This window comes from Erpetoichthys calabaricus, chromosome 12, assembly GCF_900747795.2.
Source record: "Erpetoichthys calabaricus chromosome 12, fErpCal1.3, whole genome shotgun sequence".
NCBI lineage: Eukaryota > Metazoa > Chordata > Cladistia > Polypteriformes > Polypteridae > Erpetoichthys > Erpetoichthys calabaricus.
In genome coordinates this window covers 134,017,946-134,032,002 of record NC_041405.2, presented here as the reverse complement: position 1 = coordinate 134,032,002, position 14,057 = coordinate 134,017,946, and the positions used below count along the sequence as shown (strand labels likewise).

At 40.1% G+C, this 14,057-nt stretch overlaps 1 protein-coding gene across 2 annotated transcripts in view; it reads left to right on the top strand.

Annotated features, from left to right (window-relative positions):
- tjp3 (tight junction protein 3) overlaps positions 1 to 14,057 on the top strand; it is a 75,122-nt gene that overhangs the window by 33,529 nt on the left and 27,536 nt on the right. For both annotated transcript variants that reach the window (XM_028816281.2, XM_028816280.2), the window contains exons 5-7: positions 7,921 to 8,389; positions 8,470 to 8,573; positions 10,554 to 10,716. In XM_028816281.2, the coding sequence (XP_028672114.2) occupies positions 7,921 to 8,389; positions 8,470 to 8,573; positions 10,554 to 10,716 (736 nt within the window). The remainder of the gene's footprint in view (positions 1 to 7,920; positions 8,390 to 8,469; positions 8,574 to 10,553; positions 10,717 to 14,057) is intronic.

Below are 14,057 nucleotides of genomic sequence, written 5' to 3'. Positions count from 1 at the left end.
CAAATGGTCAGGCAATCACATTATATCTTTCTCCTGTTTGAAGTAATTTGTCTCAATATTTCACAAATTGCTAAATTTATGTGGATGAGTTGAACGTACAGTGCCAAGCTCAGCAGTACAATCTCAGGAGTAGTGTTGTGGGTAACACGTTAAAAGTAACGTGCATCAAGTAGTTTAAGTACTTTTTAAAGGAACGAGTAACCTAATAAATTTACTTTTATTGAAGTAAAAATACTTATTATCCTCCCAGCAGTGTCGCAAGAAGCACATGTACTGGTGTGCCATTCCTTTGCAGGGCTCAATCACAGAACCAAGCAGAAAAGAGTGTGCTGTCCAGTAACAGAAAAATATTAATCAAGCACCAGTTGAGTTTTTATTCAGCTATTTGCTATAGATATGTTGAAACAGTGTGATAAGGTGACACAGCAGCCAGTGAATCATCGGTTTCTCAGTTAGAGGATGTGAAAAGGGGAACAATGTTATTTACTTCACAGCACATGAAGGACTAATTGTAATTCTAAAACACAAGAAAACTGTCACAGGTTTCATGCTCGTTTCTGGAAGCATGGTGGCCAGTGATTACATTTAATGATATTGGAGTGTTTTGCCAAAGGAGAACTCCAGAAGTTTCTACATTTAGACAGAGGTGTGTAACAAACCAGGTTTCTGCCTTAACTGGGTTATTCACCTTATCCCAGTTGTTGTGTGTGCATGTTAAAGCACTCAATGGGGAAAAAGTCCCACGGCTTATGGAAAGCTGGTTTATAGACTCATAATTATCATGTGCATGAAGTCCAGTGATGTTATGTGCATGAGCTAATCAACATGCAATACATCAACATGATTAGTAAGTATAAACCCTGTACCTCAAAACCCCCGTCTTCCTTACCTGAAATATCTCAGTGTTGTAAACTGTATTATATCTACCATAACTCTGAATGTTCTCCTCCAATTAGTTGTAATTACATTGTGATGTATACTTTAGATATCTAAGAAGTTCGAAAATGTATGCATGGCTTAACATTCAGATGCATTCAAGGGCTGTGCTGGCACTGTCACCCGTAATGGTCAAGAGTTCAGTAGTTCAATCCATTTTAAGTTTGAGGGGGGCAAAGGCTATCCTACCAGGACTCAGCAAAAAGCTGAAAAAAGGCCTGGAAAGATTCTAATTCATCACAAAGACCATTGTCCCTCACACTCACACACTCCATTATCACACATAGTGACAATTTATATATGTCACTCAAAATAACCTAAATAATCTTTTGTAGGAAGCAACAGCAATGAAAGGCAAACTTTATTACAGGGATTGGCCATTATGGATATCAGATGAATATGGCACTCCAATGGTAAATTATAGGATGACTAGATTTTCAAAGTGCCAAACTGAGACAATGGTGTTGCATGTACCGTATGCCCATGGATAAAGGACCCACCCTCATTTGTTTAATACCAGCTTTATCTCATTGTCCGAGAGGGATCAGGGGATGGGGGGAAAAGCAATTTCATAAATAAACGCACACAAATCCTCATAGTGCTTGAAATGGAAACAAATATGTGCCAGTAGTCTCTGTTTTTGTATGCTTCTTGATCCTCCTTGTGATGCTGTTCAAATTTAATGCAAGGTCTTAATCAAGTAGGGGTCCTCTTAGAGTTTTGAGTGGATGTTCCCTCTTCTAAATTTATTATGACATTGTTTCAGTGAAACAGTGTTTGTAAAACTTTTTTAGATGGAAAGCCTGTTAAAACTGGTACATTTTTTTTTCTTTCAGTTATTTATTGGGCTGCATAGCCTGAAATGAGGACTGTCCCTGTCACCACAACATTTCTTCACCCTAGTAAATTATATTGTCTGTGAAATGGTGAATCATTATAATCTGCAGATAATGAAGCTGTGAGGTTCATCTAATGTCATGTTAATGCTGAGTAAATGTTTATTTTCTCTGTGCATAATGGCTTACACACCACAGGGTACCAAATTTACATCTAGATAACCTTTTGTTTGATACTTGTATAGGAAGATCATTTAACTTACCTGTTAAGACTTACAGCATCAAGTGGCGTGAGATTCTGATACACTGTTTCTCCCCCCAACCCCCATTTGTGCTTAAGCACCTGGGAAGACTTCGTAAAGCAGAAACAACTTGCTGATGCAGAGGTTTTCGTGTGTGCGCAGCTGGACCTACAGATGGAGAATTGCCATCCCTATTGTCCCCCCAAGTGTTTGGGGGAGCAGCTTGTGACAGTGACTTCCTATCCACTCACACAGTCTGCTGGTGTTTCATTAACTTGTATTGAGGATCGGTTTGTTCTCAGCAGCAGATACCGGAGGTGAAAAAGAGGAACACATAGAAAGTATACAAGTTGCAAATGCAACCACTGTCTCGGTAAAATGGAACCAGTAAAGTAATTTGCACAGAATATTCCTCTGTTTTAAGATAGACAAGTTCACAGATTTGCCATTTTTAAATTTCAATAATTTGTAGAGTATGATCTGTTCGAGATATCTCATTGAAAACTGAAGTGTCCCCACAAATTTCTTTGAAGAATGTTTGCTCCATTTCATCAAAATCTGAGTTGTTTCAAGTAGATATACCTAATGATTTTGTGAATAGTCAGAATATGAATTTGAAATACCAACTGTATATTTTGACTAATAAAAATGGGAATCTCCAATATCTACAACTAAGTATTATCCTGTCAGAATGCCAAATAGATTGTAGATCTCTGTTATGTACAACTGACTTTTTTTTTTCATTGGCCAAGTACTGAGCTTTTAATTTGAGATATGTACAGTATAATAATTATATTTTGACAAGTCAAAGTTTATGGTGAACCATTTCAATATTTGCCTTATGCTAATTGTCATTTTAGTTACTATATTTACAGCTACACTTTTTTTCTACTCAAAATTCTAATTGGAAATATCTGGAAACTGGTGGACTTTCCTATTGACTTTTCTGAAGCTTTCAGTCAGAAAGATACCTGACATTATGTTTTGGCTGGTTCAAATTAGAACTGCATACAGTATATCTTTTATGTGTTTGAATAATTTGTATCATAAGTGTAATTTTAGGTGCCTAAAATTCTATTGTAACAGTTTTAACTAATACAACACAGTCCATCAGCAAGCATATTCACTCATACAGCCACACTTAAACTCACAAAGGTCCAGTACAAATGAACTCTTTGGGGATGTAGGAGGAAAACCTCCCCGCACACACACACACGCACACACACACACACATACAAAATGCAGATTCCATGCAGATATCGACCATACACAGGATTTGAACTGACTCTTAACTCTTAGGTACACTTCCATTTTTGAACTCCGTGTGCTATAGGATTACAAATATAATGTGAAAATTCAAATGCAACATAGACATCATTTTGCAGTTTCAAAAGTTATGCATAAAGACAGAATAGTTTTAAGTTGAAATTCTAAATGCCTTAGGTCAGCACTGCACTCTCAAAATGATTCTACAAGCAGACTGCGAGAAGACATCTTAAAATAACACCATCAAATGTTACTTTGCATCAATTTAATGGCATCCATGGAGTCCTTTGGTTTCTTATCAAGATGAGGATGGGAAACACTTCTTAACGGCAAAATGGAAACAATTTAATATACACAGGAATAATGTGAAACAGCCTCAGATGAAGCACTGACGTGTACGCTGTGCTATAAAATAATGCATATATAGCCTTGGTTTAAATAAAAAGACTGATTGAAACGTTGTCAGTCCCAAAGGAAATTGCAGGCTTGGATCAGCAGATAAAAAGGGTCCAATTTATACATAACAGGAAGAATTATACTCTTTGAAGAATAGAATATAAGAGTATGATAGAGTAGAGTATGTTAACAAGGTACATATGCACATACTGTATAACGGATTATCAAGAAGTAAATTAAGTGTAAAGTGATTAGAAGTGCACATCAGTTACAGTTTAACAGTACAGAATGTTGGTCATTGGCACAGTATATTACACACGGCTTCATTGTCTGTTAAGATATCTGCCAGACCAGTGCAGTATCATTCAGCACACACAGAAGAAGACCACCTCGGCTGAGGAGTGACTCATAGTAGAGCCTAATGGCGGAGAGTAGAAACAACCTCACATGATGCTTCTTGGAGCAAAGCAGTTACTAAATGTGATCCTCTGTTTAGTCAAAACCTCATACAAGGGTTAAGAGTCGTTGTCTGGGACAGTAAACAGTTTCCTGGGTGACCTCTGATCTACAAGACTGAATCAGCCTTTTCGATTAGTTGGTTTAGTGTGTTGGCATCATCTGCACTAGTGCCATTTATCCAGCATACTACTGTGTAGAAACAAAGTAGTCTGGTCACTACTGACTGCTAGAAAACATCTAAGGGAGGCCTGGATACACCAAATATCCTCAGCCTCCTTGGGAAATGGAGATAACTCCATGACACCTTTTGTATACTGCCTCTTTGTTGATCTTCCCACTCAAGCCTGTTGTTCAGAAGCACCCCGAGGTACTTGTACTGTATGTCTTCACCACCTATGAGATTTGGGAACAGAGTGGGCTTGACCTACCTGAAATGTACGAATATCATATCACATGATATTATAATTCTAATATTCATAGGTAGAATGTTCAATAAGTTTAGGTGCAAAATAGCTGAAGTCTTTGCCTGCTACATTAGTTTTATTTGTTCTTGGTATATTCAAGTGACTGGCCCAAATTAGTTCTATAAAGTAAGGCATCTTCTTATGGCTTTATCCAGTACTAACTGCCCCCGTGGCTCTGCCCGTGTAGTACCGAAACAGCCCTGCCTGGCTCCCTAATCCTGATGTCATGCTTCCCCCTACCCTCGGCCCACAGCCTCTGTCTCGGATTAGCATGAATATATCGCTCCTGCAAACGAACTATGATACTTAGTGCAATGAGAGAAGTCGCAAAATCAATTGGAATGTTCAAGCAAATTATAGAAAACAACCCGATCTAAATCCTTTAAGTAGTTCTCTTGTGAAAAGCGGACAGAAATACAGACAGATGTTGGATTTTATATATAGAGATATACATATAGAGAGATGTAGGGATGTCATGATACCAGAATTTTTGTATTCAATACCAGTGAAATTGACACTTGATACCTTCTGATCCCATGACAAAAGCAGAAATATCATTCAATAGCTTTTTATTAAAATATCTCCATTTATTGATGTGAACAATTTTGTGCCTTTTTCTACAATGCACTATGAAATATATAAATACTCGCATTGATTACAGCTTTAAAATACTTGCTGTATCCATCATGTAGTTACCCAACTATCACTTAAGTAAACAAGCATTGGCATTCATGAATATCAATTGTGAATTTGAATGTGCGTCTCAGGTGGGGAGCCCCACAGTGTAACAGTTCAGAATTTGAACTTTACTTAGGCTGTCGTTATATCTGTACTTGTTAAAATTTTGACTGTTAGCATTACATGTTCCAATGTACCATTCAAATATGAGATGTGTACTTTCACTTATGGTTATACTAATAAATAGTAGTTTGCCTTTAAAAAACAAACAAATGACATGCATTCAGTATTTGCAGATTCACATTTAACAATGAAGTATGCTCTCCCAATTGCATGTTGTGGCGATTTATGTGTCTGTTAACACAATACACGTCTTACTAATAGGGAATTGTGCTTCACCTTCAGAATGGTACGCTTCTATCCCCTAGATGGCTCTCTGGTCTTCATGTTGATCTACGCTTCATACAGATGCAGTCTTCACAGGTGAAGGCCAAAGCTTAAACTGAGCGTAGATATCCAGGATTAAACAGTCAATCTTATACGACACACCTGGTTAACAAGAAACACCTGTCACTTGTCATGTTTCAATACTTTTGCTCACTTGAAAAACTGTGCTCTGTTCTGTGTTGTTTAACATATCCATATATAAATGCCAGAGAATAAAAGCTGAAACTCTGATCTCTCTTCTCATATTCATCTTTTGATCTCACACACACACATGTCCTCGGTGCACAGCAAAAACAAATTACGTGGTCTTGCTGTTCCGATACTTTTGGAGGGGACTGTATACTATGACATTTTGACTGAGCAGGAAAATAGTTCTAAATAATCAGAAAAGGTGTTAAATGATCAAATGGCTTGGCATATGTGTGTGCCTGTTAGGCTCAAAAGAGAAGACAGAAATAGTTAAAGTGCAAACCAACGTCCATAGAAGAGTAAAGTGCTACAAGCAAATCTTTAGGCACCAAAAGAGAACTGAAATCTGAGGATGAAATGAGTGACACATATTTTTGCGCCATCTGCTGTTGTGTTGTTGTGTTTCATGTTTTTTTTTTTTTTTTTTTTTTTTTCTTAGCTCCTCACAACATTGAAACATTTAAATCTGTTTGGTGTAATTGCAGATGAAAAATCTGTCTGAAGTCAAGGCTGGCTATATTGCTGCCACCATAGCAGAGGCTTCCTTAAACACAAAGCTGTATAGTTTGTTAAAATGGCAGCATCCCTATTGCTGAAACAGTTAAGAGCTTACAAATGAACCTGCATTCACAGCAAGAAAAGAGAGAACACCACTGCCTACAACAGCTGAGGTGTTAAAAGCAGCAGTGAAAAATTAATGTTGAGAGCCATGATGTCGGTTTAGAAGAAAGAGAGAGCCACGTTACACAATCCAGTGAAACTGCACATGTAACATCCACCTCTGTAGCATATTCTTTTGTTGCTGTGCACTTTCATCCTGCTGGCTTTTTCTTTGCCACTTAAGGCCATTTAGCATTACATGACCTTTTTTCAGTCACAGATTTCATTTAAATTTAGTAATGTTAGAGAGTCGGTGGCAGTGAAGGCAACACTCCCGGAGTGACTACGAATCTGTAGTCTCACATCCCCAGTGACTCAGTCCCACCAGTCTCCAACTTGCCCCAACCTGTTTGATTTTTGTCTTAACTCATAGGGGTAGGCTCTGTGTGCATGAAATGACAACCATTGAGCACCCGCCCAGCAGTACAGTGCATTAAATGCAACTACAAGGAATAAGGAACAGCAGTGTTTTGGACCTCACAAATAGAAGTGAGACTCGTCTGTCTGATGTATCATGTTTTATGTACCATGACGAAAGGAAAGGGAAGCTGGGAGAGTCAAGATTGTAGCTGAACCTGTTATAGTTGTAAAGCCTTCACATGAGCACCAACTCTGTCAAGCAGCGCATTATTGGCTGTCAAAGGCTGTAGGTTTGTGAAACTGTGCTGGAAAGTCGTTACACATTGGTCTAATTTGACATACCCTTCAATTTCTATTCTCAGAATCTGATGACACCCCACCAGCAACAAGATCAGCAACTATAGTCGTCAAGTATGACATGCTCTCAGACTAGAAGTCGTGCAATGTCACATCAGCCTTATGCAATTTATCTACCCTTCTTGGAAAAATTCCTTTAAAGTGCATATGTTAGTATCTGTACTGGGGATTTTAACAGAGCTTTCATCAATATTTGTAGCAATGGAAAAAATGATAGTAAGCCACTGTGGACCTACTAAAGTGTCCTTGTGGACTGTTGGAGGCTGTGTGGTCAAATCTCAGCCCATTTTCTAACAATGTTTTGGCTTGTTCTTTTGCTAGACCTACAATGTCTCCAACTTCCAAATTATTGTTGAGGATCATAATAGTCTCTGTTTTCTGTTACACTGCCTTTAGGAAATGTGGGGTCCACTTCTTGGCCTAGAAACACTCACTGATTATGATGGTGTTCACTTACTTTAGCATTGTCTTTGATTACAGCTCCATCCACAGTTATGTCTGCTTTGGCCCTGGTATTGCTTTTGTTTTGTTGATTTTCTGTCAGATACTGGCAGAGATGAATGAAAATCTAGTTGACCATTGGTCTGTGCATATCATATATAATATTTTTTTTTTCTCCTGCCCTACCAGACTGTGAAGAGACCACGAACAGTTCAGATCCCCTTGTCAACTTCCAGCCAAAATTCTGTACACACAACGTCCCGAGCCTTGGCGAGATCAGAGAACGATTCCTGGCACCACAGATCCCCCATGGATGATGATGACAGTCCACCCACACATAGACACTACAGGGAGCAGCAGCAGAACTATAGACCCAACAACTACCCCTCAGAGACGGGTTCTGGCAGCGAGAGAAGTTATGTTTACCCCAGAGGGGATGGCAACTCCTTTAACGGGCAACAACATCGAAGTCGCACTCCCAGCAGTGACAGCAGGAGGAGCCGAGAAACAGATTCTGTGGATGGGCGAAGGTTCAACTCAAACCTGAATCAAAATGATGCAGCACTTGCCCTCATGTCTGAGTACAAGAGACTACCCAGCCACGGAGAACCGTATAAACCAGCGCGTGTCGTCCTGGTGAAAAAACAACTGTCTGATGGTAAGAGGCTAGTGATGTCCTAGGAGTGCTGGCCATGTGTCCTCCATCCTAATCTCACCACCTTTGGTCTCTCCTGTTAGAATATGGCCTGAAGTTGGGTAGCCAGATCTTCATCAAGCACATGACCCCTACTGGCCTGGCCAGTCAGGAGGGTTCTCTTCAGGAAGGGGACCTGGTACTCAAGGTGGGTACTATGGCTTTGGTCATTTTGCTGGATGGTTAAGAAAAGCAGGATTTTTATTGAGTTCTTGGGCACGTCCATAAGTGCTATGAAAGTCTTGGGGAGGTTTATGGAAACCTTGAGGCCAGACTAATCAGAACACCGGGTGGAGGTGCATTTGAAGTTTTTAAAGCCACTGTTTAGGGTCCATCCTGGTGAACTCTTGTGGTCTTCATAGCTCACCTTATCAGGTGCCATGTGTTGCCAGGCTCACATCGCTTGATTGCATTGCCTGTCTGCCAGGCTCATCTGGCTTCAATGGCTCTGTCTCCTGATCTTATCAAGGGATGCTGCCTGAACTGGACTCTTGTGGTTCTAGTATGAATGTCCACCTTGCCAGACTCCTGAAGCTTTAGTGGGATACACTTGTGGCCAGTCTATCTTGGCTACACTGACATACAGGTCCTGCTGGACTATTAATAGTTTATTGGTATGTCCATTCATCCCCCCCCCAAAAGTTCTGTGACTTGGTACTTTATTTGTCCACCGGAGCAAATTTAAAGCTCAACAAATATTTTATTAGAGCAAATGACAAACCCCCTCACAAATGCACATCAGAATAACTAAAAAGAAAAAAAAACATTTTAGGCAGAAGATAAAAAGAGCAGCCACTCTTTTTATTATAAAGTTGTATTATTGTTGGTATGAAGGAGACCCAGTCGCATTTCTTGACATACTTTTGCTGAATAATTTGTTAGTTGAAAGTTCTCGGTGCAGTCTTTTGTTATAGTGAACATTGTTCATAATGCCTATCAGTTTTGTCTTTATTCTCTCCCTGCCCCTTTTAATTAGCTTGTTGATTCAGTGGGCCTTAATTGAAATGATGTCATTGGCCCAGCACAACACAGTATAAAAAATTGCACTGACCATCACTGAGGTACAGAACATGTAAAGGATGTCACTTCCCACATTAAAGGAGCAGAGACTCCTAAGAAAAAGTCTGCTCTGCCCTTTCTTATGTAGTTCCTCTGTGTTTTGAGACCAGTCCAGCCTGTCATTAATGTGCACCACCTCCACATCCACTCCCTGAATAGTCACTGGGTGCAGAGGCTCTTTGGTGTGGTGAAAGACAATAACCAGCCTTGGTTTTTCTGATGTTAAGTTGCAGACAATTCTCTGTATACAGCCAGGAAACACATTTCTCCACCTGACTCCTATACTCTCTCTCTCCCAACTGCACCTTATCAACACACCATTAATGTAGAATTACCTGAGAATTTCTGCAAGTGACATGACCTTCTGTTATACTTACATCTGTGATGTATAGGGTGATGATTAAAATAGATAGGCCTGTTCCTTGAGGTGCTCCAGTGTTGTTCTCATCTGCATTAGAAGCACGGCCTTTGAATCTCATAAACTGCGGCCTTCCTGACAGTCCATTATCAGGACTCCATAGGCTCATCCACCTGCACATTTCTGAGTATATACCATTAATAGCATAACAGGATGATGTTGAAGGCACTGGAGAAATAAAAAAAACAAAAAAAAAACAAAACCTAATCTTCACAGTGCTGCCAGCTTTGTCCATGTAGATGTAAGTCTTGTGTAGCAGACAGATAATTGTATCTTCTGCTCCAATCTTTGTCCGATAGACAAGCTGCAGTGGGTCTAAGTGATCTTTCACAAAACTTGAAGCACGCCAGCCTATCTTGGTTTCAGTGGCATAGGTTTCCAGTCAGGTTTTGAGGTTTTATTAGGGTGCTTCTGTCCCCAGGGTCATGTCGTGGCTACAGCAGGGATGTTTTTCATTAGGCTGTCATGATTGTAAAGGGTGCCAGCCTTTCGTAGCTGTGCCTCAGTTGAATAAAGGGAGCACTTCCCTCACATACTTGCCAGCCAATTCTTCATTTTTTTTAATTTCATTTTACTGATCCATCAATGGATTAGCTTTGTTGTCCCCTTACAGGAAAATGCCTCTCATGACTTAACCTTTAATGTCTGTAGATAAATGGAATTACGACAGAAAACATGTCCCTGGTAGACACCAAGCATCTGGTAGAGCGGTCTGAAGGCAAACTTACCATGACAGTGGTGCGTGATGGCGAGCAGTTCCTTGTGAATATTCCTGAAGTAGAGGACAGCGAAGGGGAGAGCACAGACCTTGAAGGTAGGATTTTCATTTATGGTGCACAGAAACAGGCACCTGTTGTTGTTTTGTTCAAAAGCAACCTCCAATGTCTTTCTGTTTGTGTACTCTGAGCCATTAAGCCAGTTTTGGCTGTTTATTCTTTGATGAGAAAGGGAAGGATATAGATATATATAATGTCTATAAAAAGAATTCACACGTTGATGTTTTATATTTGTAATTAATTTAGACCACTTTGCAGAGATTTGTTTTAACTTTGATGTTAGAGTCTTTTTTTGTTGCTCAGTGTCAAAAAGGCCAACTTAAACCCACTGTCATCTAATGTTGTGTAACAGTAAAATGTGAACATTTCCAGAGGGTAAATACTTTTTATAGGCACTGTATATAAAAAAAAATTACACCCAGTTAACACATTTCATGTGTACTTATCTAGTATTGGGTTGGACCCATTTTAGAGACCTGGGCACTTTGCAGGCCATTAGAGTAAAGTGCATGCAGCCTAAAATCACACAAGGAATGCTTCAATGAGCTTTAACAAACCGATTTTTTTTTTTTTTTGACACCCCCTAACCCCCTCCCCCACCCCCACACACTTTGACTCCCTAAGAAGACCAGAAAAAGACCATCCAAAAAAGAAACACCAGGGTGGGGTGCAGGGATGGATAAAATCTTGGGAAAGGCAATTCAGAGAGAGGGAGACCTCCCTTCCTGATAGGTTGGGTATGCAATGGGTTTTAGAAAATGGAGTAAATGCAATTCATAAAACAGAACACAAGTAATAGTCCTTACAGAGCTATGTTACAATCTGGATTACGTTAAAGGATACATTAATTTATCAACTAAACCTGCACACCACCATACGTCCTCTACAGACCCATTGAGTGACTCAGTTCAACATGCCAGCTCACTATACAGTATGTGGGTCTTTGTGTACCTACAGGAAATTTGCATGTGGATCATGATGATGTTTCACTGATTGCTTCCTCACATTGCTTTTTGTGGCATTTACTGTTCAGAATGGGGCTTAATGAGAGAGAGATCCACATGATGGCTGTGTTGCTCACGGTATGCAAGCTGGCAGATCTTGTTTTAATTACACTGACCTGCTGCTCACAAGCCACAAAGCTCAGTTTAGGGGCCTCTACTACTGTAATATTTATCTGCTTCCTTTATGTCAAATAGTTTGTGACTATTGACTAGAGTGCCCCAAACCCCATCCGAACACACCAATACAGTCCCTAGTTCAAATAAATGAGTGTTTATTATATAAATACCTCCAAAAAAAGCATCAAGCACAATTTACTTCTCCAAACACATCTTCTGTCTCTCCACCACACTACCCTCCTCCAGTTGAGTGTTGCTTGTACTCCCAGCTCCAACTTGCCAGGACCCGGGGGTACTTCCAGTGCCAGGTCTGTTGCCCATTGCAAGCACTTCCGGGTCACACAAAAATCCCACATAATAGGGAGTACATCTCCCTACAGCACACTCTTGCAGTACCCACTGACCCCAGGAGGGCTGTGTTGCCGGGCTACAACTCCCAGCATTCCCTGCTAATTCCCAAATGGGTGCCAATATGGATAACCCACTGCCATCTACCAACTGGGGGAATAAATACCTCATGGAGACTGTCCTTCCCTGTCTTTTTTTTTTTTTTAATATCCCGATCAGGGAAGGTGCTATGCACATGTCCAGTTGGGATGCCTGTTCATTTGTCTGGGGCTTCCCAGCTGTCTTTCCATCCATGCAGTACGTTCAGGACTGCTGCTCTCTCTGACCTCCTCCATCTGTGTGTTCCTGCCCATCAACTCAGATCATCTCAAATCGGTCCTCAGCTTAGCCTTCCCAGGTCTAGGGACTAGGGCAATGGATGACAGAGCCCTCCATGAAGTCACAACCAGTTATCAAAAACAGACTTCAAAATTGTCTGTTTACTAAATGTTTTTTGTATAATCTGTGGTGTTATCCTTTTCTGGTATCTTTTTATGTATTTCACTCTTTTTATACTTTGTACCATTTCCTTGAGATCTGTAAGCCACATAATAAATAACATTTATTCTTATTATTATCCATCCATCCATTATCCAACCCACTATATCCTAACTACAGGGTCACGGGGGTCTGCTGGAGCCAATTCCAGCCAACACAGGGTGCAAGTCAGGAAACAAACCCCAGGCAGGGTGCCAGCCCACCGCAGGGCTTCTAATTATTATGAATTCACAAATCCTGTGTTGCAGATGGTTCATTTAAGCTGATTAAAGAGCACATCATTTTATTCCTCCTTTACCTTTCAATAAATTTCTGGCAGTGGTCGTCTCTCTCTCTCTCTCTCTCTCTCTCTCTCTCTCTCTCTCTCTCTCTCAAATATGAGCGCACATCTGTATTGCTGGTGAGGTCACAGGAGTGTGATTTATAATTCTAAATGCAAATGTATCTTTAATGTTTACCGTAATTTAAAAGTGATTGACATTTTTCCCCAAAACAATTTTAAGGAAGGAGATTAGTTGATGAGTTGCAGATGGAGCTGTTCACCTCACCTCTGCACACTTGTAAAACGGGTGCCTTTATGATGCCTTATAAGATATGAAAGTGGTAGTCTGAAGAAACTAATTATCAACTAAATGAATGGAATGGGAGTCCTAGATGAGATGTGCATAGAATTTAATGTAACATGTCCACATTTCAGCCATCCATTTAAAGAATTCACTTATTACATTTTAGGGTCAGGAAGAACATGGCAGGACATGAGGACATCACTTAGCACCCTAATTTACAGAGTTCAGTTAACCATACAGCTTTAATGTAAGATGTGGAAGGATACCTGATACTTTGGAGAGGTCTGGGGATGGGTGACTAGATGTGGAAACTGTGCAGTTTGGGTGGTTTAAGTCTTTGAGCTGAGAGGCAGCATTTCTAACTACTGAGCCATCAGAGGTCCAGTCCTGAATTTAGAAACAAGAAAACAGAAGTAGACTTTAAGGAAGGCCTCACATTCAGGGGATGCTGCTAGAATAGGTGATATGTATTTCCTAGGGTTCATCTTTTCATAGATAAGGCAACAGTAATTTATGCTACTTTATTTGTACATGTTTGTGGTTCAAGGCTGAGGTATCAATCCACAGCATCAACAATTTAGAATATCACACCCATTTCAAACATGAAATTCTGAGAGAAGGATGCTATGATATGTTACTTCTTCTGTATAGGAGAGTGATATATACAACCATGACCATTATAAAGATAAAATACAGAGGGAGACAGAAGCCAGAGCTTTTACACAGCATGGTGTATTGGAGCTGATATGCAGGAGTAACCTGTAAAACCTGCAACTCTCCAGGAATGACGTTTATCTAATGGAGGCA